Source organism: Corvus brachyrhynchos, unplaced genomic scaffold (assembly GCF_000691975.1).
Source record: "Corvus brachyrhynchos isolate BGI_N302 unplaced genomic scaffold, ASM69197v1 scaffold66, whole genome shotgun sequence".
NCBI lineage: Eukaryota > Metazoa > Chordata > Aves > Passeriformes > Corvidae > Corvus > Corvus brachyrhynchos.
Window position 1 is genome coordinate 22,873 of NW_008238440.1, and position 24,083 is coordinate 46,955.

Genomic DNA, 24,083 nt, shown 5'->3' on the forward strand with positions numbered 1-24,083 from the left:
CCGGTGTTGCGGTGGGCTCCCGCCCCGCGGCCCCGCAGCTGGTGCCCCTTGCCCGTGCAGCCGCGGGAGCTGCGAGCGCGTGGCTTCGTGCTGGGAGGGGTGGAAAGTTACTTGGCGTAAGCGCTGGCGGTACGCGCTGAGTGCAGGGATTGCACTGCGAGGAATGGGGCTTGTCTGGGTTTCCCTCTCTGCTGCTTCGGGTTGGACTCAGCCAGCTGCTTTATGTGTAATTTTGCATCTACCTTTGTAGTAAGCGATGCCATTCCGTAGGTATTTTGATAGGATCTAGCTTAACCAGCAGGAGAAACTCCGACCTGGAGCCTTGAGCCTGCTGGTAAATATAATAAAACGGTCACGTGTACTTGGAATAAATCTTCCCGTTTACCTGAAAAGCTGGCTGCTCCCAGAGGAAAGATCCTTCGGATTGCAGACGGAAAGGATTGCCCAGCGTTCAGTTTCACTTCTTTTTTTCTGCTGACTTCAGTAAGAGGAGAATGCTGAGTGCTGAAGTGCTTACCTACTTATAAGTAAAGGTTCAGCGCTCGAGGTTTTAGTGAATGAAAGGAGCCATTTATTTACTTGGCTACAACAAGTAAATAAATGCAGCTTCCCACAGCGCCGGGGGCTGTTGGCTCAGGATGCAGACGGTGCTCTGCCAGGGGCGGAAAGGAAAGGTAATGAGTTCCCGGGTTGTCTGGGAAGCAGGGGCCTGCCTCTGGGGACAGGCATGTTCTCTGTCCTACTGCTCTACACCCACTGCTGCTCTCGGACCATTGCTGGATACATTTTAATGCCTTGGACCAAACTGCCAAGCATCTGATTTGACCCGGAGGACTCTGCACTGCTTCTGAAGTATGTGCTGACACGAGTACTGATTAACTTTCTTTCTCTTTGTGTTCCTTCTCAAGCCAGCTCTCTGACCTGTAGAGATTTAAATGTTGTTCCATAATGAATGGCTTTAAAATCTAGTGTTTAAAGCTGTGGTTTTGGGGCTTGCATGTACATTGCAAAGTGCCCGGTGCCGTTTGACAAACTGAAATGACAGGTAGTGGGTTATACTTTAGAAGGAGTGGGGATAAACAGAGGTTTATAGCAGGAACAGCATGCCTTCATGCTGAGATTGATATAGATATGGAAACCTTTTTTGTTTAAAAGAATATACTCCTTGAAAAAACCCAGCTGATCGTTGGCATTGTCCTGCTTTCTTTATAATCACTCTTGATATCTGAAAACATTCTGTATATCTTTTTAGATGCTCAGCTAATCCTTGAGCAGAAGGATAGCCTCCTGCTTGTTGTGTCTAATAAGATAATTGCTCTATTCCATCCACAGTGTGCTTTGTCTTGGCTTGGGAAGTTAAAACAAGTGGACGCTGAGGGCTGTGTCCATTCAGTTTTAGTCTGGAGGAAATCAAGGGAAGACTCGCTTCAGTTCCCTGAGTACAAATCTCTGTACAAACGCCACTGCTCTGCATTCAGGCATGAATGTTGTCTTCAACTTGGCAGTAAATGACAGCTAGAACGCCCTACTTGACTTTGAAATTGAATCTCATCTCTTATTATGTTATTATTTTTTTTAATATATAAAAGATTATATTATAACTTTGTCATTAAAAGATGCCTAAAGCACACCCTGTTCTTTTGGTGGCAGCATTTATGGAAAATCTTTCTTCTTTCACTGCCTTTAAACAGCCTTTGAACGTGCTAGAGGACTCGGGAACTGGATTCTGGTGCTTCTGTCCTGTGAGACCTTTAAGCAATGATGACTGCTAAATGTTCTTAGTACTTATTTTGGGAAAGTTCTTTCCTTTTCAGTAGTATTTTCAGTCACGTTGTGTCATGAGACTGTAACTTGGGTTGTCCTTGAGACAGGAGAGGTTTAGGGCAGTGAGCAGCTATCACTTCTGGTTCCATCTTTTCCATTTCCCCTCCACTCAGCTTAACTGTTTAAAGGGTTTTATTATTATTATTTTACATACAGTGGGGTCCAGTAGGGATTGTGAGAATGGACCCATCTTTAAATCAAAAGTTGGGGATCTTGCTGATACAATTTTGTCTCTTGGCCCTGCAGTGGACTTCATCTTGAGCAGGCCAGTTACTTCTTACCTAAATAAAGAAGCTGGTTTGGAATTAAGTTAGAGCTGTTCCATGTTGAGTACCCCCTCAGTTTCCATTTTTTATCCTGTTTTCTGGATCCTGGTAAGCACCTGGGAGCTTGGAGAAGGCAGTGAGGAGACTTGTCTAATGAGCATATTCAGTCTTTGGGCACTGATTAGTGGGACCTTGGTTGTGATGAGGTTATATCATATGTCACTCTGCTGTTTGTCTTCACTTGTCTGCTTGCATCTTTCTACTTGTAAAGCAGAGCTGAACTCTTTGGAAGTCCTCAAAAAAACCCCTCTAAGTTGAAATGGTGTTTGTTGTGTGTTCAGAGAATCCTGTGCTTCTCTTGGCAGTGCCATTCCTCTGCTTGCTGCTTCGTTTCCCTTCTCTCTATGTGTTTGTTTGCTCTTTGCTATTCCCCCCCACTCACGTTTTTCTGCTCTGCCATGTTTTGCTGTTTCAGAGCTTAGTGAGTGCACTTTCCCAGGGGAGGCAGGAAGCTCCCGTGTTGGAGCTGTCAGCTGGACTCCCACTTCCCTGCGTGGGCAGTGATCCCCTCCTCCCCGAGAGCTCAATTGCCATCTTTGTGGGACACGGCTGAGGAGGAGGGCGAGACTGACAGCAATAATGGAGAGAGGATTTTCATCTTGTTTTACTTCATGTCACCAACAGGAAGAAATTAAAGCCTACTTGTTTGGCAGCCTGTGAGTCCAAGAGCTTTCCAGCGTCTGCATGAACTGAGCTGTGTTTTCTTTGACTGGGAACCTGTGGCTGCTCCTGCCGCAGCAGCTGGAAAGCTCTGCTCCTTAGCAACTGCTGTCAGGGCAGCGAGCGTGGCCTCGGGTCCTGCCCAGCTCGGGTTCCGTCCGGGGGGGGAGGAATCTTGGGTGGCCGAAAGCTATTACGGGAGTCTGGGACCTTGCAAATGACAGGAAATCTGGGAAAGGAAAATCAAGATGACCCCTGGACGTCATTGAGCTTAAGTTGGGCGAGCTTGGAGGTCCGGTTAGGCTGTGCATGGGCTCGTCCTGTTTCCTTTTGAAATTCTTCCAAGAATGGGAGATCCAGTTTCTAGTGCCTAAGTGTGAGAAACTCTGTTTGTACCCCCTTAGAGTTGCCCGTGTTGCATTTTGTGGCTGTTGCCGGTCACTCCTGCTGTGTGCCTGTGGAGATAAGGAGGTGGGAATAGGGTTGCAACAGCCTTTGGAGAAGCCTGGTGTTGGAGCAGGCTGCAAAGGCAGCTGGAGAAGAGGAAAAACAAGATGGAACACTGTCACTGGGAGCACTAGGTGGAGAGGAAGCATTGTTTTCTCCACCTTTTGGTGATTTTGTTTGTTGGTTTTTCTTCTTGTTTTTAAAAAGTTTAACAGTAAGAAAGGAAACTTTCTGGAGCTTCTCTTGTGGCTCACTGAGGGCAGTAAACAAAGAGCTCAGTGCATTCCCAGTACTGATAGAATTGGCAAATATTTATGGTGTAGTAAAGCTGTTTGTGCTTTGTCACTGATTCACAGATGTATTGGCTCGAGTGCTGAAGGAGCAGGAGGCACTTGGCTTTCTGCAGGGTGAAATAGGAATTGAGTGGTGTTTTCAGTAAGAATGGAGGTGGACACCAGTGGGTTTTTATTAGGTGCGTTTGAAACAGTCTGGTGTAGCTTGTTGGCTGCCTGGGGGGAGGATGAGCCAGGAGGAAGAGGTGAGGAATGCTGCTGTGGACAGCAGGGCTGCTTTAGAGCATTGGTGAGGCTCAAGGGGGGGAAAAGGAGAACTCCAGGCTTCCCTCTCCAAATTCTCACTTTACAACTCGCTTTCTGCCCGTGAATGTGTTGGAATGCATCAGCCCTTCAGTTGTGGTCATGCAGATTTTGGGTGACTTACAAGAGCTGGAGGTTGTGCTGCTTTTCTAGGCTCGTGCGAGTTTCCTGTTGTTCCTGTTGGTGCCAGTGGAACTGTGCTTGTCCTGTCCAAGAGGCAGTCCCCAGATTAAATCCAAACCCCAGAGTAAATCCAACTCCCTTCTGGGGTGCTGGAGGTGGAAAGGAGAGGAGGGAGCTGCCTCCTGACCCTCAGGTGCAATCTGAGGAGAGATCCTGCACTCTGGAGTCAGGGATATGTTCCCTGTTAATGCCTCCACTTGTGGGTGGGATGGTTTTTATTTGGGTGTAACTTTTGAACTTTCCTGATTATGTTTGTGCCTTCCCTGTGTGAATGCCACACCTGGGTCTATGTTGTTTGCTTGATAAAAGTTATGTTCCTAAACAGGCCAAACCAGTTCATAACTGAGCTTGTTGCTATTTGTCTTTCTTTTTTCTTCATTAGTTGTGCTGTTGGAAGAGTTGTAAACCGATTTCTGGTAGTCCACGCACTGGAGTTCATTTTTTCTGAGCAGATACAGTATGTGGGAGTTCAAGCTTTTGTTTGGGGGGAAAAAGTAAACCTTGTGAATTCCACGACAACATAATTACTCCTAAAGTATGCGGCAGCCAGGCAATCCTGGGCTGCTGAAGGGATCAGGATCCTGAAAGGCTGAGAGCTTGGCAGCTGGCCCTGCAGAAAGCACTGCCTGTGAGCCTGCCACAACCTGACCCAGGATCCAGGGACAGAGCAGCCTTTTGTGTCAGGTGTGGAGCTTGGCTCCGTGGTGGCAGCAGCTGAGGAGCAGGAGCGTGCACAGAACTCCCTCCCTGGACTGCTCGTGTCGGGTTTTCATTTAGACCTGTTCCACTGGCATCTTTCTGACTGAAAAAAGGAAACTTTTCCCATCGAGTGGATGAACTTGAGAATGGGTATTTTAACTTGGTGCTGCGGGCTTTTTTCAGTGTTTGAGGGGTTTTTTCAGTGCTTTTTGCAAAGCAGCTCTATCTGCAGCATGACTTGGATGCCAAAAAGAAGAGTGCTGGTGAGCACGCTGTCCCTGAGCTGTTCTTTCCTCTCTGGCTGCACGAGGCAGGTATAGAAGTCAGCAGAAGGGACTCAGTCTGTGAGAGCTGCTCAAGCTGTCAGGGTTCTGCTGCCTCAAGCAGCCCCAAGACACAGAGTTGCCTCTTCTGAAGGTGGATTTATCTCTCTGGTGAGCGGGGATTTTTCACCTGTTCTGTGTTTCTCTCCCAGGTGTGTGGTGAGGTGAGAGCTGTTGAGCAATGGCGTTTAAGAAGGTTTGGTGTGCCCTAGCCCTGGGATTTCTGCTGCCTTTCTCTTGTGCCCACACGGACTTCTTCACTTCCATTGGTGAGGCCTGCTTTGGTGTAGCCAAAAGAGTTTCTTGACAGCCCTCAAAACTGATTTTGCAATGATGTGTTAATCATCCAAGGCCTTAATTGGTGCAGAACTAAACGCACTTCCTAGTTCTTACCGTGTTACGGACTTTTCTTTTGGGAGAAGCAGGCTTTAAGTCAGTCCAGGGGCAGTCTAGTGACCCTGGCCAGGCTTTGTAGTCACTATTTATTCTTACAGGTACTGGAATTTAAACAGAATTTTCGTGTTGCCCACATGTGGAAGGAAGAGGTGCAGCTGCCAAGGGCACATGATGGTGCAGTATGCCTGTACTCACCCTTGGGTTCTGGTGGCCTCAGGGTGGGCTCTGTACCCCTTTGTGCTGAACCAGTTCAGCTGCCTGCTTGCAGGAGGTGAAGCAATTATTAGTTAATACCAGGGAGCCCTTGAAGTCATGGATATAATCTTAAAAACAAGAATAAAGCCCTGGATTAGCCTTGTTTATCAAACATGAAGGCTTTGTGTGTTTCTGTAGCTTTCTCTTTATTTGCTTTACATTATGTATGCTCGGATGAAAGATTACTCTGTGGCAAACTACTTCCTTTTCCAAATGAATCCTAAATTAGTTCTATTAATAAATATCCAGTATTACATTAATTTCCATGGCAACAAGCTTGGTCCAGCAGGAGATTTTTCTCCTTCAAAAAAAAAAAAAAAAAAATAAAAGGCCTTACTCAGATACTCCTTCAGGGTTATTTAAGTAAACGCAGAAGGACTTTTGGGGATGGAAGAAAGTAGAAAAGAGGAAGAATGCTTTTAATTCTCAGGGTTTTGTGTTTCTCCTTCACTCACCAAACTAATTTTTTTTCTAGGTCATATGACAGACTTAATTAATACAGAAAAAGATCTGGTCGTGTCACTCAAAGATTACATCAAGGCAGAGGAAAGCAAGCTGGAGCAGATCAAAAAGTAAGCAGTTGGTTTCATAATGCTGATGGCTAATAATTGCATCCACCCTTATGCAAAAAGTGCTTCCTAAGGCTGATTAAATTTATGGAATGTTTCCTCTGGGGCAAAGCTTTAAGTAGCAGGTTTTGCTGGGTGTTTGTTGTAAGTTGTTCTCTTTGAGCACTGCTTGGTGTATAAATAAGACCAGAGCCCAGCATGTCAGATTTTATCACAGCTAGAAATAAACATTTTATCACTGAACAGGATGGTTTCCTTGCTTTCAGACACATGTATAAATCTGTCTTGAGGGTGTTGGAACAGTTCTAGATGGAGGGATGGTTTTTATTTTAGCGTTTGTGTATTACCTTCTGGTGGTCCACCACCCAGGAAGAGAGATACTTCTTTATCACTGAAAATACAGGGTTGGAATTGCTGACAGGTTTGAAATGTTGTAAGTGTATTCTTTACAGCTACAAATTAACATGGGAGAGTGCCAGTTGGGCATCCAAAAGTGTGTAAACACAGCTCATTGTACAAGTGTTGCAGCTCTGTCTCTACTGTATCAGAGGCACTCCCTGTCAGGTCAGAAGAGAGTTTAAAAAACTGTCACAGAGCGATTAAAGAACCCGGAAAAACATGCCGGCATTGTTTGTTGGCATCTGAAGGATGCTGGGAGCTGAAAGGCAGTGACAGCTGGTGAATCACCCAAGTGCCGAGGCTGGCTCAGGCCTCCCGGGGGGCTTTTGTCAAACAGAAACACCTGCAGGAAATCCCAGCCCTGTGCGTGTGGGTCGGGCTGCTTCAGCCCCTCCTTAGGGCTGACAGCCCTGCAGTGGGAGGTGCGGGGAGGGTTTGACCTTGTGCAGTGCCAGGGCACCGTTTGAAGTTGGTTTCTTCAGTCTCTGGCTTGCTCTGAGCTGGGGTTGGTCCCCAGCAGCACCTGGAGCCCTGTTTTGGAGGCACCTGCACAGGGGCTGTCAGAGTGTGGGAAAACAATGAGGGACCGAGTGGGAAGAGCCGATGCACCCAGAGGCAGCTCCAGCAGCTGTAAACGCCTCCCTGCCTCAGGGAGAGCCTGCAGGTTCAGTTCAGGCACACCAGATCCTTCGACAAGAGGAACTCAGCTCCGGGACAGAGTTCCCTCCAGGCTACAGATCCTCTATTTGCTTTATTGCTGGGGTTTGGAATTCTCTGTCGGGTGTGGCTCTTTAACATCAATTTACCCTGATTGCAGGGCGTATCTGCATGGCCTTCATGCTGTAGATCTGCTTCTGCTTTTATTCTTTTTTTTTTTTGAAAGCTGTGCTTGTTTTGGGGCACGTTGGGGTTGTGAATGACTTGTGGCACTTAGAGAAGTCCGAGCTGGAGCTGCAGCACCAGAATCTGGATCTGGGCTCCTCATTTGGGAGTGTGAGAACTACATGTTTCTTAATCCAAGCCTTCAGCATGGAAAGGAGCTTTGTGGTGAGAGGCAAGGGGCGTGTGTGTCTAAACCTAAAATAATTTGAGACAAGCATTGAACTGCGTTTTTTGTAAGCCTTAGGGGGGAAAAGGGGCGTTTGAAAGATTGAAAGTGCGGGTAAAGCTTTGTTTCTGATTAGTCCTGCATGACAGCCCATAATGGAAGTGCTGGCACAGTGCTTTTGGGGCTTGGAGGAAGGAGTTCCTTCCTACAGAGACTGCAAGAGCAGCACAAGATTTGGGCTGCAGCTGAGGAAGAAGATGTAATAAAAAAAAGGAAGTAGTCCTTTTTGTTCCTTTTAGAAGAGTTCTAAATATAGATAATGTAAAAACTTGCCATTTCTGTTGGATTTTTTATTAATGAAGACATTTGAGTAGCTTGAAATCAGTTCTCTAGCACACCAGCAGACTTCTGTGACACTTCAATGAGTATTTTCATTATAGATGGGCAGAGAAGTTGGATCAGCTGACAGACACTGCCACGAAAGACCCAGAGGGGTTTTTGGGCCACCCTGTGAATGCATTCAAGTTGATGAAACGGCTCAACACAGAGTGGGGCGAGCTGGAGAGCCTGGTCCTCAAGGACATGTCAGATGGTGAGTGTGCCTGCAGCCAAAACCAGCCTCACAGGCTCACTGCAGGTCCTTGGATGTTGCCTTCCACACCTCAGGGGTTGAATTAAATCTGCTTTTGAGACTGAGCATTTGTGGAACTAATCTGAATTACTGTAGCAAACACTTAATTGCTGCCTCTCTTCTTCAGCAAGAGTGGAAGCTCTTTAGCAAGGAACAGGACATGAAATAGTTGACTCTGGAAGACACTTAGCAAAAGGAAGGTAGGATGGTTATATCTGACCTGAGAGACTGTCTCAACAGCTAATTAATACCAGGTGGAGGTTTCTAGTAAGGAATTGCAAGAAAGCAGAGCTTTCAAAAAGACCCAGGATTAGTCTCTGATAAGGATTCAGCACGTTCAGCTTCCCTGTTGCTGTGAGAGGGGCTGAATATGGCAACTGGAAAGGCTCTGCACCTGCCAGCTAGAAATCTGCACCACTGTGTCTTAAGCCCTTCTGAATGAGTGGGGCAAAAAACCAGGTGTTTCTTTTTTGATTTTTCCTTTGCTTTCTTCAAAACAACCCAAACCAAAAGCCAGCTGCGCAGCCTGTGCCATGAGTTCAGTTCTGACTTGTGTGAAGGTGGGTCTTGGCTTTCCCTGCAGTAGGGAGTTTATCCAATGCCCAGGACAGAGGTGACCATGTGTTTCCCTGTCTTTCCCAGGCTTTATCTCCAACATGACAATCCAGAGGCAGTTCTTCCCGAATGATGAGGATCAGACTGGTGCAGCCAAGGCCCTTCTGCGGCTCCAGGACACCTACAACCTGGACACAGACACCCTCTCAAGAGGGAACCTGCCAGGTGAGAGCCATCCATGTTTGTTAGTTCCATTTCCTGAATGTCCTGATTACAAATCATTTGCTCTGCTGCACCTTGTTTAACTGCTCAGCCTGAAGGCGACATTGGGAAGGAGTTTGAGCTGGCTAAAAGTAATGAAAAAGGTGGTTTTTTGGTTGAAATCTGCATCTTTCTTCTAGTTGTGGTAAGATAATGTAGTGCCAATAGCTTTTAATAAAAATCAATAGCAATAAAATCTTGCCTAGAAGGGGGTTTTTCCTTGCGTTGCACTGGCAGATACCTGGATTTATTGCACAACTTAATGCATGTTAACAAGTTCCTTTGAGTTTAAACTTCAGGCATTGTACAAACTGAGGAGCAGAAGATGGTGCATGCACAGACTTGAGCCTGTGTGGCATTGCCTGAGCTGATCTTCAATAGATTGCTCTGTGCAGGAGGAGACACAACTTCTTTTTTTGTCAGAAAACTTTCTCTGCTGAGTCTTCCTTGTTTCCTCTGCTCAAAAATAGTCCCGTGCCAGCTGGCAGAAAATCAGCTCTGTACAATCCATCTGTGTTTTTGCAAGTGCTCGTTGTGGTCAGATGCCTAATAAAATTAAGGGTAATTGGCTTTATGTGTTATGATGTATAACCTTGCTTTTGGGTTTGGTTCAAGACCTTCTCAAGGACCTACAGATTCCTTCTAATGCAATGAGCAGCTCGTTGCTGTTTTCTTCAAACAGCACAGAAATACAAGAAGTTTTGCTGCTCTTGAGGCAATGAGCTGTCCAGACTGTGTGCAGTGAGGTGTAATGGCAGAACCTGGAAGGTCTGGAGTAGAAAAGAGAATAGGCTGGGCTCTGGAGAGCTCCAAAGGGATACTTCCCCATGTGGTCATTTGTTTGTGCTCCTTTTCTTCATTTCCAGGGAATTTCTATTGGTCCAGAATCTCAGCTGCTGCAAAATCTTTGTGTCCTTTGAGAGTTTGCAGATTCAGGCTCAGGAAACTGCAGTTGCTGCCCATCACAGGATGGACACAAGGTGTTTAGTGGGGGAGCAGGAACGGACAGCAGAACAGCTGCCCTGTTTGAGCACTGCAGAGCTGCTGTTAGAAACTCAGAATGGATTAAGATGTAATTTTAGCTGTAACACTGGCAGGTCCTGTTTTCCTTTTACAAGATTAAATTTGGTTTTTCATAGGGCCTGTATTTCCAGAGGCAAACCAGGAATCTGTAATTTGCCTACTAGTGCTTTAATCTTTCAGAGGTCACTTAAAATGTTTCTAAAAATGACTGACTTGAAAAAAATCTCAAGCAGCTGGGAATTTACTCCCTGATGTTTTCCTTTTCCTCCCCCACCAAGTTGTCAGTAACAAGTCGTGGTTCAGTAACATTTTGAAAGTGATAATGTGATGTCCTTGAAAACAGTGTTCTGAAACTTCAAATTTGGCTTATTTTTGCTCTTGCTCTAAGTGGTTGGGGTTTTGAGGAAGGAAGCTTTGTTTGATTTGATTTTTCACTAGTGGTAGAGACATTTCGCTGTTTGCTGCTATTCTGGCAATGGAAAGCTGCATCTGAGTGCTTGTGTGCCAAGGATTTACAGGCTTTAGAGACTTCAACAAATAGCTACTGCAGAAAGGAGCTGTGGGAGAGCAGAAATAAAACCCTGCTGTGAGGAATGAGAAATAACTCAAATGTTTCTCGGAGGACTGGTCTGGAACCCCGTGTAATCTGTTTGTTTTGTTTTAAATACCCAGGTGTGAAGCACAAATCCTTTCTAACAGCTGAAGATTGCTTTGAGCTGGGGAAGATTGCCTACACGGAGGCTGACTACTACCACACGGAGCTGTGGATGGAGCAAGCCCTGAAGCAGCTGGATGAGGGAGAAGTGTCCTCTGCAGACAAAGTTTACATCCTGGACTACCTGAGCTACGCTGTGTACCAGCAGGGGGACCTGGGCAAGGCCATGGCCCTCACCAGGCGCCTCCTGGAGCTGGGTATGGGGACAGGGACACAGCTCTGTGTGGGTTTGTCCTGGGGAGTGCAGGCTGGCCCAGACTCTGACTTGTATGTGCATTTGTAAAGTGCATTTTTACTTTTTTAGATGGGGATTTGCTCCTTTCTGCTGAAGGGTCTTTGCCTCCTGACACTATTGGCTTCTATCCCCTTACCTGAGCCACTGCTGCCTGAAATCTGGTTCTCTCCCTACCTTTTGCTTTCCTGCGTTGAGATTACTTCCCCTTAGGTAGAGGCAAAACCAAATTAATGAAATTGAAACTAAATTGGTGATACTGAAATCTCTGCAGATGATTTAAATACGAATTCAGCATGCTGAAGATGAAACACATGTAAAAACAAGAAATACAGAATACAAGACAGTGAGATAAGAGTCTGTTTCATGAAAAACGAAAGTATTTCTTCTTCTGTAAATACTCTGCTGATTGACTGTGTAACGGATGCTCTGGGAAGCTCAGCACTAACTCAAACATAGCCATAGCTACAGAGACCCATTTATTAAAGAACTGAAGCTAATTCTGTAAGTTAAAAAGCTTTGTCACCAGAAATCTTAAATCCCACCAGGGAATTCTCAGCTTTACAGCCAGTCATGCTGTCCCAGCTCTCTCCCTTGTCTCTCCCTCTCTGGTGAGATGGGCTGGAATGGCCAAACCCTTTTCCTTACTGCTGGGACCCCCGTGTGCAGTGAGGGCTTGAGAAGCAGTCCTGTGCATCTGTTTCCTTTTGCTTGCTGTAAATAACCACGTCTGGAGGATTCCTCACGGGCTGGAAACCTGCCAGTGATCCCCGTCTGTTTCTGTGTCAACAGATCCTGAACATCAAAGAGCAAACGGGAACATGAAATACTTCGAATACATCATGGCTAAAGAGAAAGAGGCAAATAAGTCCAGCACAGATTCAGAAGACCAGCAGGAGAAGGAAACTGAGGTTAAGAAAAAGGATTACCTGCCCGAGAGAAGGAAGTACGAAATGCTGTGCCGTGGGGAGGGGCTCAAAATGGTAAAGTGGAGTAGACTGTTCTCAAATGTTTGAAACCAAACAATGTCAGGAATTTGTGTGTGGTGTGCAAGCAAGGAAGTTGTTAGAGCAGCTGCATGAGTGTGCAGAGCTGAGGATCATGAGTTGGATTTCTTCCCCGTTTCAGTCTGTCCAGTAGACAGAAAGTAACGCTGCCTCAGGCACTGCTGGCTGTCTTGGGTGTGCTCCATCAGTGTCATTAATTGAATGAGGAGGCTGGAAGTCTGGGGTTACATGCAGAATTAAATAAGGGTGGGTTTTTCAGCAATAAAATTATTTTAGTAGGGTTGTGTAAAGTAATGCTTGTCGAAGTATTGCACAGTAACATTAATGTGCAGCCAGTACTGGCTTCTCAAACTGAAATAATCTCTTTAACCTGTCCCAAAACAAGGCAGGGAGAGGGAATTGTTTGTGTGTCCAGGACATGTTCTGTTCCCTGGAGATATCAATGTCCCCTGGAGTTCTCTGACTCCCTCTTGCTCTGCCTCCCTTCCAGACTCCCCGGAGACAAAAGAGGCTCTTCTGCCGCTACTACGACGGGAACAGGAATCCCAGGTACATCCTGGGCCCTGTCAAGCAGGAGGACGAGTGGGACAAGCCTCGGATCGTTCGCTTCCTGGACATCATCTCGGACGAGGAGATCGAGACCGTGAAGGAGCTCGCCAAGCCCAGGGTAAATGCCTTACACTTCCGTGCCTTTGGAGCCCTGACCTCCAGCTGCACGGTGGGAGCGCGCGGCCGGCTCCGCGGGCACGCCGGCGTGTGCGCGCTGCGCTCGCACCCCGCTTGCCTCACCCTGCAGCTCTGGGTGCCTGCCTTTGAAGGAGCCTGGGGACAGCTGGGAATTCTCTGTGACGACTGGAGCCAGGTCACAGCAGTGCAGGATTGTCAGACTCTTCCAGCAGACACAATTTCAGCTGGATCAGATGAGGAGGAGAACGTTCTCCAACAGAGAGCAAACATAAAGCAGTGAGGGTGTACTGGAGCATTCCTGAATTTTCTTTGGTTTTCTGGCTTTTGTTTTTTCCTTTTTAAGTCTGGAAGGGAAAGGCAGCCATTCCTATGGTCCTGGAATGCCACCTTATTGTACAGACAAGAAAGAATGGTTGCATTCTCCATTTTGGCATAAGACTGGCTTCTGTCTCCCAGGCTTGGAAGCTGCCTGCAGACAAAAGTGCTTTAAGAGGGCAGGACTTAGGTGGTGGGTTTTGCCTTCTTATTGACGATGGTGGCTCATCAACCCTGTTTCAGACACTGGATGCAAAGGTTCCTGTCTCTCAGTGAGGAATAATCCAGGGCAGCTCTGCTGTCTGAGAAAACAGGAGTGTCCAAGGCAAACAGCAAACTGATGGAGTTGCCTTCTGTATCCAGTTGGTGCAACCCTGCATCCACAAATATACATTGAAGATGTAGTTAGTTATATTAATTTATTTTTCCATCAATTATCTGTGACTTCTAAAATAAGACTTAAGCTTTTTTCCTTTTGGCCTAAATGGGTTTTTGTCCAGAATGAGCTGAGCAGATGGAGATTAGGGGAATAAGAGCATTCAGTGCAGGAGAAACTGTTGCCTTGGCCTGCCGTGAGGTAGAGCAGCTGTGGTGGTACGTGGGCAGCTGGGGGGTGAGGCTGTCCTTGGCCACTGCACCATCTGCTAGGGAGCCTGAAGGTGATTTTAAAGCTCCCTGAAGCCTGATGTGCTGGACATTGGGAAGAATTTCTTCACTGAAAAGTTTGTCAGGCCTTGGCAGGGGCTGCCCACAGAGGTGGCAGGGTCCCTGTCCCTGGAGGTGTCCAGGGAATGACTGGACATGGCACTCAGTGCTCTGGGCTGGGGACAAGGTGGGGATGGACCAGAGGCTGGACTTGATTATCTTGGGGGTCTTTTCCAACCTCAGTGATTCAGTGATTCTGTTCTGTGGTTTCTGAGGCACGTTCTGAACTGCAAGCAGAAAGTATAAATTTTTCCCTTCACGTACCTGTGAGGCATCTCCTCCTGCTCCCCTGCCAGGCAGCTTTGCTGCAGGGCTGAAAATCAGAGCCCCCGTTGCTGGTCTGTAGGTGTTGGAGCCCCTTTGCTCCTGCGTGATGCATTCCACACCCGGGGAACATGACCAGACCACTACTTTACAGAGTAGCAAACCTGTAAACATGGGACTGTAAGCTCTGAACTTGCTGAGGTTGTTGTTTTCCTCTCAAACATTCGGCTCGTGGCAAAGACTTGGAGACCTTTAACGCAGGAGCATCTGTATGCAGTTACTGTTGCCCATATTCCCTGTGGCTGAGGCCTTGCACGGCTCAGCAGCAAAATGGTTGTGTTCTTGGAGACTGAAAGGTCATCTCCTCCTTCCTGATGCTCGGGATGCTGCCATCCTCTGGGAAGAGACAGTCCTGGCTGATCTGTGCCCAGCCTTCTGCCGTGCTGGCAGCACGAAGCCTCATTATTCAGCTCTGGAGTCTCACTGGAATTGTAGTTTGTGCCTTGGTTTTTTATGTGTCTGCATGGGAGGAGAGGAGAGGCAGCATACCGGGAGCTCCCAGTATCTTTTCTTGTCAGGTGGTATGGAGAGGCCTTGATTTGTTAAGTTCATTCTAACAGTAAAGAAATGCTTCTGATTGATTGGGAGTCGGCATGACATTGTGCCTTTTCCAAAATTTGGGCTCTGCACCTCAGTCTTTCCAGTTACGAGTGATGGACAGTGTCTGGTAGTACATGAGCCAAGTTAAAGGGTGATGTGAGGTTCTGAGCTGGAATACTAACACAGATGGGAAGGCACGAACTAAATGGAGCACAGCAGAGGGAAAGGAAGGCCTTGAGCCAGGAGTTCCCACTCTGTAAATGTGACCATGGGTGAAGCAAAAGTTTGTGTGAGCCCAAAGGAGCTCGGTGCTGCTTTTGGTACAGGAAGACCCAAAAAGGAATGGTTTATTCACCTTTGGCTTATGGTGCTGCCTGGATTCAATTTACCTGTCAAACTCCTCATCCAGGGGCAGGACAGTGTAACAAAGCACCTCTTGTCCACGTGCTACACCACTGTGTTGCTCCCAGAACGTTTCATTGCACAAGAAATCAAAGCTGCTGTAGAAATGTTCTCGCTACAGACATGGAAACAGGACTTGTGGAAAACCTTAAAAAAACCAAACAAGAGACCTTTCTTTTAGTAAAACTGGAGCCTCCCCCTCATTCCCCGTGGCCCCCCACCCCTCCATGGCAGACAGACCACGGCAGCGGTGCCGGGGCGGTGGCGGTGGTGGCTCGGTGGCGTTGTCCCCCTCCCGAGGCTTCTGAATGGTCGGATTGCTGGGATGCAGATTGTGCTTGTAATGCAACTTCTGATGGTTCGCTTCACAGCTGAGGCGAGCCACCATATCAAACCCCCTAACGGGAGCCTTGGAGACGGCACATTACAGAATTAGCAAAAGGTAAGAGAGCTCCATGCCAGAGGTTTTGGGCCTGTAATGAGTGTGGACATCCTGCTCATTATGGGGAAACGAGGTGGGCTGAAGAGACAGCTGTGTAGTCCACCATGTGATTCCCTGAGATCTGTAACAGGCTGTTACTGCTGAGTTCCTCAGTCTTTTCCTTCAGCTGGAAGTTCTGGGGGCGTGTTTTGATTTGTTCTTTCCTTTTTGGTCGCCTTCTCAGTGTGTGTTTTTTCAAGCAAGTCTCTGCAGTCAGTGTGAGAAATACAAGATGCTACAAAACCTTCAGTAAAATCTGGTTTTGTTTTTAATCTATATATTCCTTTCCTCTTGCTCTTCTCACAACCAAGAATTGTCCTCCCTTTCTTTGGAAAATGTAGCAGACCTCGAAGTGCCTTTTTGGGTGTAAGAGATGCTTCAGGTCCTTGCTGTGCACACAAACACACATCTCCTTGTCCAGGATAATCCCACACTCCCAGCTGGGCTCCTTTACCTCCTGCTTGACACAAATCTGGCAGAACACAGGCTCATTTCCACCGGGCTCCTGGTTCTTTTCAGCTTGTCTGTTAAGTACTACAAGTGCTGAATTTAGCCAGTGCTTTCCAAAATTGGCTGGATCTGAAAGAAACCACCTGCCCCTGCCTGCCCTCCCCTGGTTTTAGCCACGGTAATTAAAGGTTTGCTGCACAGGTCTTCAGCACTGAGCCAAAATTCTGGGAGGAGTTAAACTTCTGGGTGAGGAGGAATTGTCTGGGAAACTCAGCATCATAAATTACTTGCAGAAAGTTCTTGATTTTTAAACCAAAAAAACAAAAAGGAAAAATAGTAAAGGGAGGAAAAAAGTGAAAGGACAATCTAACCAAATTATTCCAACCAATTTGTTGTGATTTGGACATGGCAGCTGCAGCTTGTGTTGCCCTTCCAACCATTGCTAATTTGCGAGCATCGCATCCGGACCAATCGGAACCCTTTCAAACACCTGGGGCTTGGCCAAAAAGCAGCCTGCGAGGTGGGTAAGCCTTGTCCTTTCTCTTTTTGTAGCTGAGCCGTGCTACTGTTCATGACCCTGAGACTGGGAAACTGACCACAGCACATTACAGAGTCTCTAAGAGGTAAGGGGAAGGGATTCCTTGTCTGAGGAAGTGTGTCCTGGGGCCGTGCTGCTTCAGCGCTAAACGCGGGCAGGGATTTTGTGTAACTTCTCTTATTCTTCAGCCTTTCTTCCGAAGAGAGTGGGCTAAAGCAAGCTGAGCTGTCGCATAACAAAGCACGTGGTCTGCTGAAGTAGGGATTCCTTGTCAGGGGTGGCATTCCGAGGTGGAAGTGCCCTCTCTGGCTGAGCATGGCTTGTGCGCTGGGACTAACGTACTAAACATGGGTGTGGGGCTCTGCTGGCGCCCGGGGCAATGGGGCACCTGCCTGGCTCACCTCTGCTCCTAAGCTTCTGTATCCACACCTGCTCAGAGCTAGGAGCTGCTGTAATTCCTGGGAGCACTGCACATTAAAGCTAGGTGATGATTTTAAGGGATTTCCTTGTTGAAATGATGGTACGTAGCTGCTGCTTGAATAGAAACCCAGAGTTCTTTCAGCTGCTTTGAACAAACCCCTGAACTTAGAATGGCCCAGAGCTGAAGGGCCTTAGCTGTGAATTTCTTCAGAGAGGTAAAAGTGCTTCCAAATACGGGACCACAGGGAGGTGATTGATTCAGGAATGATGATAAGTCTCAGGAAAACTGGAAAACCACTGGAGCTGAGGTCCTTAAGGCCACTCTAGTGGCAAGTTGAAAACATTTATTTTTATGCCTTGCACCTTTGCAGCACGTGGGTCTGTGTGCTCATTGGCACACGCAGGTGGTGGGAATCCTTTGGGAGTTGTCTGGGAAGCTCTGACATGTTTGCTCCTTAAAACTGCCCCCACGGAGCGACTTCAGGAACGTTCATCTTCTTGTTGGACATGCATTGCATTTCATTTTTATTTCTTGTTTTTAATGTTCGGGTCTGTCCATGTCTTACCTATCTTGGTTATTTGTCACTGTGTATTTCATTTATGCACTTGTGGGGTTTGTCCTCTGTGCCAGACAGCTCTGGGGTATTTACTGAGGAAACTCCTTCATCCATTTGGATCCCCTCATGTCAAACTTGATGTGCTAATGATGGGAATTGCAGAAGGTGACCAGATTACTGATGGAAATTGGGATGCATAATTGGTGCCTATTTAAATAGATGAGGCTTAGTGAAGGAACTTTTTATTTAGAGTTGCGATTTTTCATTAGAAGGAAGCGTTATTCCCTGAGGTGTTGCAGATGCCAGTCAGAAAAAATAGCACAAGGCACTACCCAGCATTAAAGGCCAATTAAAAACCCAGGACAGAGCCTGGGGAATAGGACCTTTAAATTCTTATTAAGGTTTGGTGCTCAAAAATGTGGCACTGTGGGGCTTCCTTCCAATGTACCCAAGGAACTCTCAGAAGTAAATAGTATTTTACTGAACTAAGTTTTTAAATTCAGTATCTCACTGGAAGCTGGAATTAAAATTGTAGAGAAACATCCAAGAAGTAGGGAACACCATTTTTTGAGGGTAGGAACAGCCTGGAGGGTAGAGAGGGACTGCCCTTCTCCTGCTTCCCCATGCCTTTGCTTTCATCCATGTGCAGATTTGCAGGATGGTTATGGACTTTCCAAGAGAACTTGACACCTAAATCTGGAGTAGGAGGCAGAAGCCACCCCCACCAGCCTGATTTAGAGGGCCTGTGCTGTTCCTGCTGCTCTCCTGCACTTCCAGAGACATCTTTCCCTTGGAGCTGCTCGAGCTGGTTTGGGTTTCGGTGAATCATTGCTCCTGAAAACCAAAAAATGCTCACTTTATTTTTTTTAATAGATGACTGCTTTCCCCCTCCAAACATTCCTTCCCAGCACATGCCCTCCTAAATTACAGCATTCCTGTCTCTGAGAGAGCTACTGTTCCCTTGGTGGGACGTGGCAGCTCTGTGAAGGGGGGCACCTTGCCAGCACCACCGAGCCGTGTGTGCAGCACCAGGATAAACCCACCCACTCACGCACTGCTTTTAAAGATAAAAACTGCCTTTTCCCCCTTCTCTCTCCTCCCAGCAGGCAGCCAGAGCTTGCAGCACGTAATGTTAAAAGTTTCCACTTCAGAAATACCAGGCTGGGCTTTTACTCACTCCCTGTTGTGTCTCTGCTGGTACTTTTCTGCACACCACGTGTGGCTTAGAAGGCTTTTAAACATAAATGCCAGTATTTTGTGGCCAGTGACTTACAGAAGTAGTGTTGGGGTGTAATGTCTGCTCCTAGACTGACCAGAGCAGCTGAGGAGATGAGATTTTGGGGGGATGTGCCCCTTGTGTGTTCAGTAGCTCCAGAGAATTGTCTGTTTTTTTCCTTAATGTACTGCTTGGTCTATTTCTGTGTAGAAGCATTGTGCCATTAAAAATCACTAAGGTGCCCCACGCAGAATTATAAGAGGGAGGAATATGGGACATTTGGTGGCTGCCCCATCCCTGGAAGTGGCCAAGGCTTGGAGCAACCTGGTCTAGTGGAAGGTGTCTCTGCCCATGGCAGGGGGTGGAATGGGATGAGCTTTCAGGTCCCTTCCGACCAAGTCATTTCTCGATTCCATGAGTCGATGTGATTATTCCTGTCCATTTGTAATGCATACAAAAGTTGTTAAAAGCCCCCCTGGTGTGAATTCAGCACGCTAATGGAAGCATTCTGGTTTTTGTAACAGCTCAGGGATGGCTCTTTACAAAGCCGAGTGGGTCAGCAAAACCCCAAACTTGTGTGGTCAGGGAAGCGGCGGCTTGTGTGGTGGTCACTAACGAAATACCAAATCCTGCTGTAACTCAGTGCCATCTTGAGCTGCCCTGCCTGGGCTTCCCAGGAGTTGTCCCTTTTTGTTAGGGCCCATCACGGACTCGGAGGTGGCAGCTGGTCAAAGATACGACAGAATGCAATGAACCTGTCAAATTCAGTGTCTCATCTGACAGATGGTCATGGAAGAGCAGAGCTGTGTGCAGTTACTGGTCGGGGAATTACGTAAATATCAAAAGAAAACGGGTTGCTGAGCATGGTTAAGGCTGTTAATGCTGCACCTCCTGCACCACTGGTCAGGGAGTGTCTTTCTTTGAAAGACAAGGGCAGGAGAAAAGCCAACTTTGTGTGAAGAAACTGTTTTGAATGAGGCACTTCTATCAGTGAGGGACCAAGCTGAGGCAGCACCGGAGGAGGGAATGTGGGACAGCTGGAATACTCTGTGAGCAGGCAAGGCCATGGATGCAGGTTTCATAACACCTTCAGGGTTAAATCCCCCTGTAGGCCTCCCTGTGGTTTTGCTCAGCACCCAGCAGACAGGCTGGCACTTGGAATATGGTTTCAATTCCCTGTTCCTCCACCTTTCATAGGCTTTCTTTGTATGCTGAGGCAGTTAATTTTATTTTTAAAATACATACAGTACTCCCCTTCCTGAAAGGCTGCAGTTTTCTCCTGGTGAAGCATTCATTGCCACTCTAAATAACCAACACAGCAAGAATGCTTGGGTTTTCCTTTCTTTGGGTTTTTTTCCTTTAAGCCTTTATTAACAGACTGGGCAGAAGCAGAGAGAGCCTACACTCTGAAGCTGGTAGGTGTGTCAGGGTTTTTCTTGTGCCTTAAATGTGAGGTTAGGGCTGCTTGTGAGCATTACCCGGTCACCATGGCTGTGTAGCATGGCTGCTTTTTGGGGTTTTTGTTTGGTAAATGCTTCATATCCATGTCTTTGCATTCTTCTGCCACCTGAAATCAAAGCAGGTTGTGTTGTAACATCTCCTCGTACTAACAGCGTTCAGCAGTGGATGGGTCTGTGCATGTCTGTCTTGAGAAATGTGATTTCTTTTATCATCTTATAGTTCATTTGTCATTGAGAAAATGCTCGTAGAGATTCTGTAACCTGTGTCAGTGCCTTGTGTCATGTGTCAGGCTGCTGTTCCTCCCAGGCAAAGTCTTCGGGGATTTATGGGTTTTTTAAATACAAATTAAAGAAAACTTTAATTTGGTGTAGATGTGAAGGTTGATTTGAGTAAAAATACAGGGATGCTGCAACTGATAGTTTCCAGCTGGGCTCTGGGCACAGAGATTTCTGTCCAGCAGGAAGCACTGCTGAGCCTAAAAGCTGAGTCAGCTGCTAGGAAAAAAAAAGGTAGAAATAGCTGTCTCTGTTTTCCTGCCAAAAAAACAAAATGGGGGAAAATGAGCCCCAAATCATCAGTATTATCACCCATATTAGTGCAGTGGTTGGCATGGGATGAGAAAAGCAGCAAGAGAAACAGGCATCAGGTGAGCAGGTGTTGAAAAACTCTAATACACAGTAGGAGGCAAACATTTTGAAAGATGCCCTTGAAACTGAGGCTGACCTTCCACATTTATATTTTTTTTAAAAAGGGGTTAGTTTGGGGTTTTCCCCCCTTAAAAATCTGTGTACCTGAAGCATGTGCTAAATACCAGATTTGTAATAGGCTGTTCTGGTAGAAATTGTTCAATTTAATGCATTATTTAATTGTTTTCAGAGTGATTTTTAGTAGCATTGCAGGGCTAAGTGATGAGAAAGGGCAGCTCACAGAGTGCTGGCCTGGAAGCGTGTGACATTTCGGGGAGCTGAGTTACAGCTACACAGACAAATACAGCAACCCACCCTCCCAAATCTTGCTTCAAAACACATCGCCCCTGGGGGCTGCCTTAGCTGGTGGGAGTGGGGTAAGAGCAGAACTGTGCATGCCTAGTTTAAAAAAGAGCCTGAAGCACTGTTGGGAACATTTCCTTCAGCCCAGTGTGGGAATGCAGGCCCTTGCTTAGGGAGCTCCCTTAAACCAGTGCTGGAATTGGTCTTTCTAGAAAACACCTTCATTGAATTCAGGGCTTTGTAATGCCCTAGAAGCACTTCTGGTCATGCTACCAAATTCTTGACAAGTCCTAAGAACTAATCTGACATTCCAAGTAACTCCAAGTGTTGCTGCCGTGCCGCCTGTTGCTGTCACGTGTCACTAACTGTCCCCCCCTCAGCGCGTGGCTGTCGGGGTACGAGAGCCCGGTGGTGTCCCGGATCAACACCAGGATCCAGGACCTGACAGGGCTGGATGTCTCCACAGCAGAGGAGCTGCAGGTGAGTGTCAGGGTGGGTTTGGTGCTGGATGGCAGTCAGCATTTCACTGTGGATGGATGGCTTGTGCTTGCTCAGGGCGGGTGACCACAAAAACTCACTTATTTACAGAGAGGAGGAAACAAAGCTGTCTTTGCAGAGCAGCTGTTCAGTGTGAAGTGGCTTTTTGGGGCTGAAAGGAAACAGTGATAACTGAAACTCTGGCTGTGTAATTCCTTTTCATTTAGACTGAGTTTCATGGCTGCAGGGTCAAACTTTGCTGCTGTTGGAGACAGTTAAAAGTTTAGCTTGACTTGTACTCAAGGAAGGCCACCAGTGTGCCTGCTGTCCCTGGGGTGTGGGAAACACTGGCTGTATGTGTAACTTGAGAAAATTGTAACTTAGAAGTGCTTTTGTTTATTTGCTTGAGGCCTTTAAATGAGCAGCTGCTTCCCTGACTGTGAGCAGAGCCTGAGTACCTGGGAAGCAGGACACCCACAAAGTGGTTCTGAAACCTGCTCTGCTCCTTGCCCCTCTGTCAAGGTTCCTGGTGATAAAATGGCCATGGAGCTGGTTAAAAAATGAGGTTATTTTTTTATAACCAATTGGCAAGAAGGACAGGTGACCCTCTCTATTGACACATTTAAATTTAGGTCAAAAAGTGGTTTAAATTTGATGATGTAAAAGCACCGTGACACGTTTTGAAGAGAACAGAGGCTGAAAAGTTTTCTGTAGGAGAAAAATGCTTTTCTAGCCTGGGAAGCACCAGGTTCCTTCCATGGAGCACGCTGCATCCTGCAGTGCCAGTCTTGGATGTGCTCTTGTAGCTGACAGAGGCTCGACCTTTCCTGGGAATTGGTGTTTAAACTTCATCTGTGCAAAGGCTGTAGCTGACAGTCGAACTCTTGCCTGGATAAATACTGATTTACTAGATCCTGTGCTTCTCCTTCCACTGTAGGTAGCCAACTACGGCGTAGGAGGCCAGTATGAGCCTCATTTTGATTTTGGAAGGGTAAGTCCTGTTTTGTCTTCACCTCTTTCTTCTTCACAAGCGCTGTGTTTCTCTTTTTCAGGTGGCAAATTATGGAGTGGGAGGACAGTATGAGCCCCACTTTGACTTTGCACGGGCAAGTAAAGAGCTGGAGGAGAGCTAGACCTGGTGAAGCCTGGGCTTCTGGGCTGGGGCACACTCTCTGTTCTTCAACGTGCATTAAATTTTGTAGCTCTTCCACTTTCCTAATCCATGTCCGTGGAGAAAGCCCTCTAAACCACCAGCTGAACCTGTGGAGGTTGTTACCTGTAAGATGAGTGCCAGCAGACTCCTGACAACTGGAAAAAGTCTTATTTCACTCTCCTTAAGTTTTTAATTGGATTGAAGTTGTCCACCTGTTTTATTCCAGTTTAAATTGCAGACTGCTGAAATTCAGTTGGTTATTTACTGGGCATAATTCTGTGTGGTTTAACTCCTTCAGATTAACCTTAATCTTGCCCATCCCAGCCACCAACTCTGAATCAGGATCTCTGCTCTGTAAGCAGGTGCTCCAAGGCATTGCAACTGAGTAACAGGTTTTGTTTGGAAGCCCTGGGGTTGTTTCCTGGAGTAACAATTGCTGGAATTTCAGTGCACACAAATTGTGGCCTCAGGGGGTGGGTTTAAAAACAGAGGTGTGACAGAAGTTGGTGTCAAAACTCATCAAAATGGGGGTTCATTCTTGTAAGCCAAGTGCTAAACACGTCTTAGTTGCCTGGTTTGTCACTGAGGCTTCCTCCCTGCTTCCCAGCTGGAATCCAAAGTGGAGTGTGGCAGGGAGGTGTCCCAGCTGCCCCTGGGACTGAGAGCTGCCCTGGCTGCTGCCAAGGACAAGGGGGGATGAGTGTAATTAAATAATTCAGTTTGCTGTGAGGAGGATTTATAGACTCAGCCTCAGACAGCACAGTTGTTCTTGCCCATTAGAAATCTGGGCTTAATGCCCACCCTCCCTCCCTCCCTGACAGAATTTCAAAGTGCCTGGTTTATTTAAATTAATAGATTCACTCCTATTGCATTCCTCCCCTCCTTCCAAATCAGGGGGTTGGATTAATTCTTCTGCACGAGTCTGTTGTGTGCTGCTGGCTCAGCAGCTGTGTGTCACTGGCTGCTCTCAGCAACCAGAAAGAAATGCTGATGGAATCTGCCTGCTTTTGTTCACAGAAAGATGAGCCAGATGCTTTTAAGGAATTGGGAACAGGCAACAGAATTGCTACTTGGTTGTTTTATGTAAGTGATAAATTTCTGCCATCTGTCACTGCATATTCTGTACCACTGAATGATTTAATTTTGCTTTTTTTTTCATTCTTTTTTACTGAAGGGTTTTGCAAGTGAAGCAGCCACTAACTTTGGGGTAATACATGGG

The 24,083-nt window shown here is 46.8% G+C and overlaps 1 protein-coding gene across 2 annotated transcripts in view; it reads left to right on the forward strand.

Moving 5' to 3' along the window:
- Nucleotide 1: 1 nt before the first annotated feature.
- P4HA1 (prolyl 4-hydroxylase subunit alpha 1) overlaps nucleotides 2–24,083 on the forward strand; it is a 28,299-nt gene continuing 4,217 nt past the window's right edge. The window contains exons 1-12 of one of the 2 annotated variants that reach the window (XM_017736556.1): nucleotides 2–40; nucleotides 5,208–5,327; nucleotides 6,185–6,281; nucleotides 8,166–8,317; nucleotides 8,999–9,136; nucleotides 10,868–11,107; nucleotides 11,935–12,125; nucleotides 12,640–12,816; nucleotides 16,606–16,676; nucleotides 21,615–21,714; nucleotides 22,649–22,702; nucleotides 23,882–23,947. In XM_017736556.1, the coding sequence (XP_017592045.1) occupies nucleotides 5,240–5,327; nucleotides 6,185–6,281; nucleotides 8,166–8,317; nucleotides 8,999–9,136; nucleotides 10,868–11,107; nucleotides 11,935–12,125; nucleotides 12,640–12,816; nucleotides 16,606–16,676; nucleotides 21,615–21,714; nucleotides 22,649–22,702; nucleotides 23,882–23,947 (1,374 nt within the window). In that variant the 5' untranslated portion in view covers nucleotides 2–40; nucleotides 5,208–5,239. Of the gene's footprint in view, nucleotides 41–5,201; nucleotides 5,328–6,184; nucleotides 6,282–8,165; nucleotides 8,318–8,998; nucleotides 9,137–10,867; nucleotides 11,108–11,934; nucleotides 12,126–12,639; nucleotides 12,817–16,605; nucleotides 16,677–21,614; nucleotides 21,715–22,648; nucleotides 22,703–23,881; nucleotides 23,948–24,083 lie in introns of both variants that reach the window. The other variant, XM_008635471.2, reaches the window with a different exon arrangement.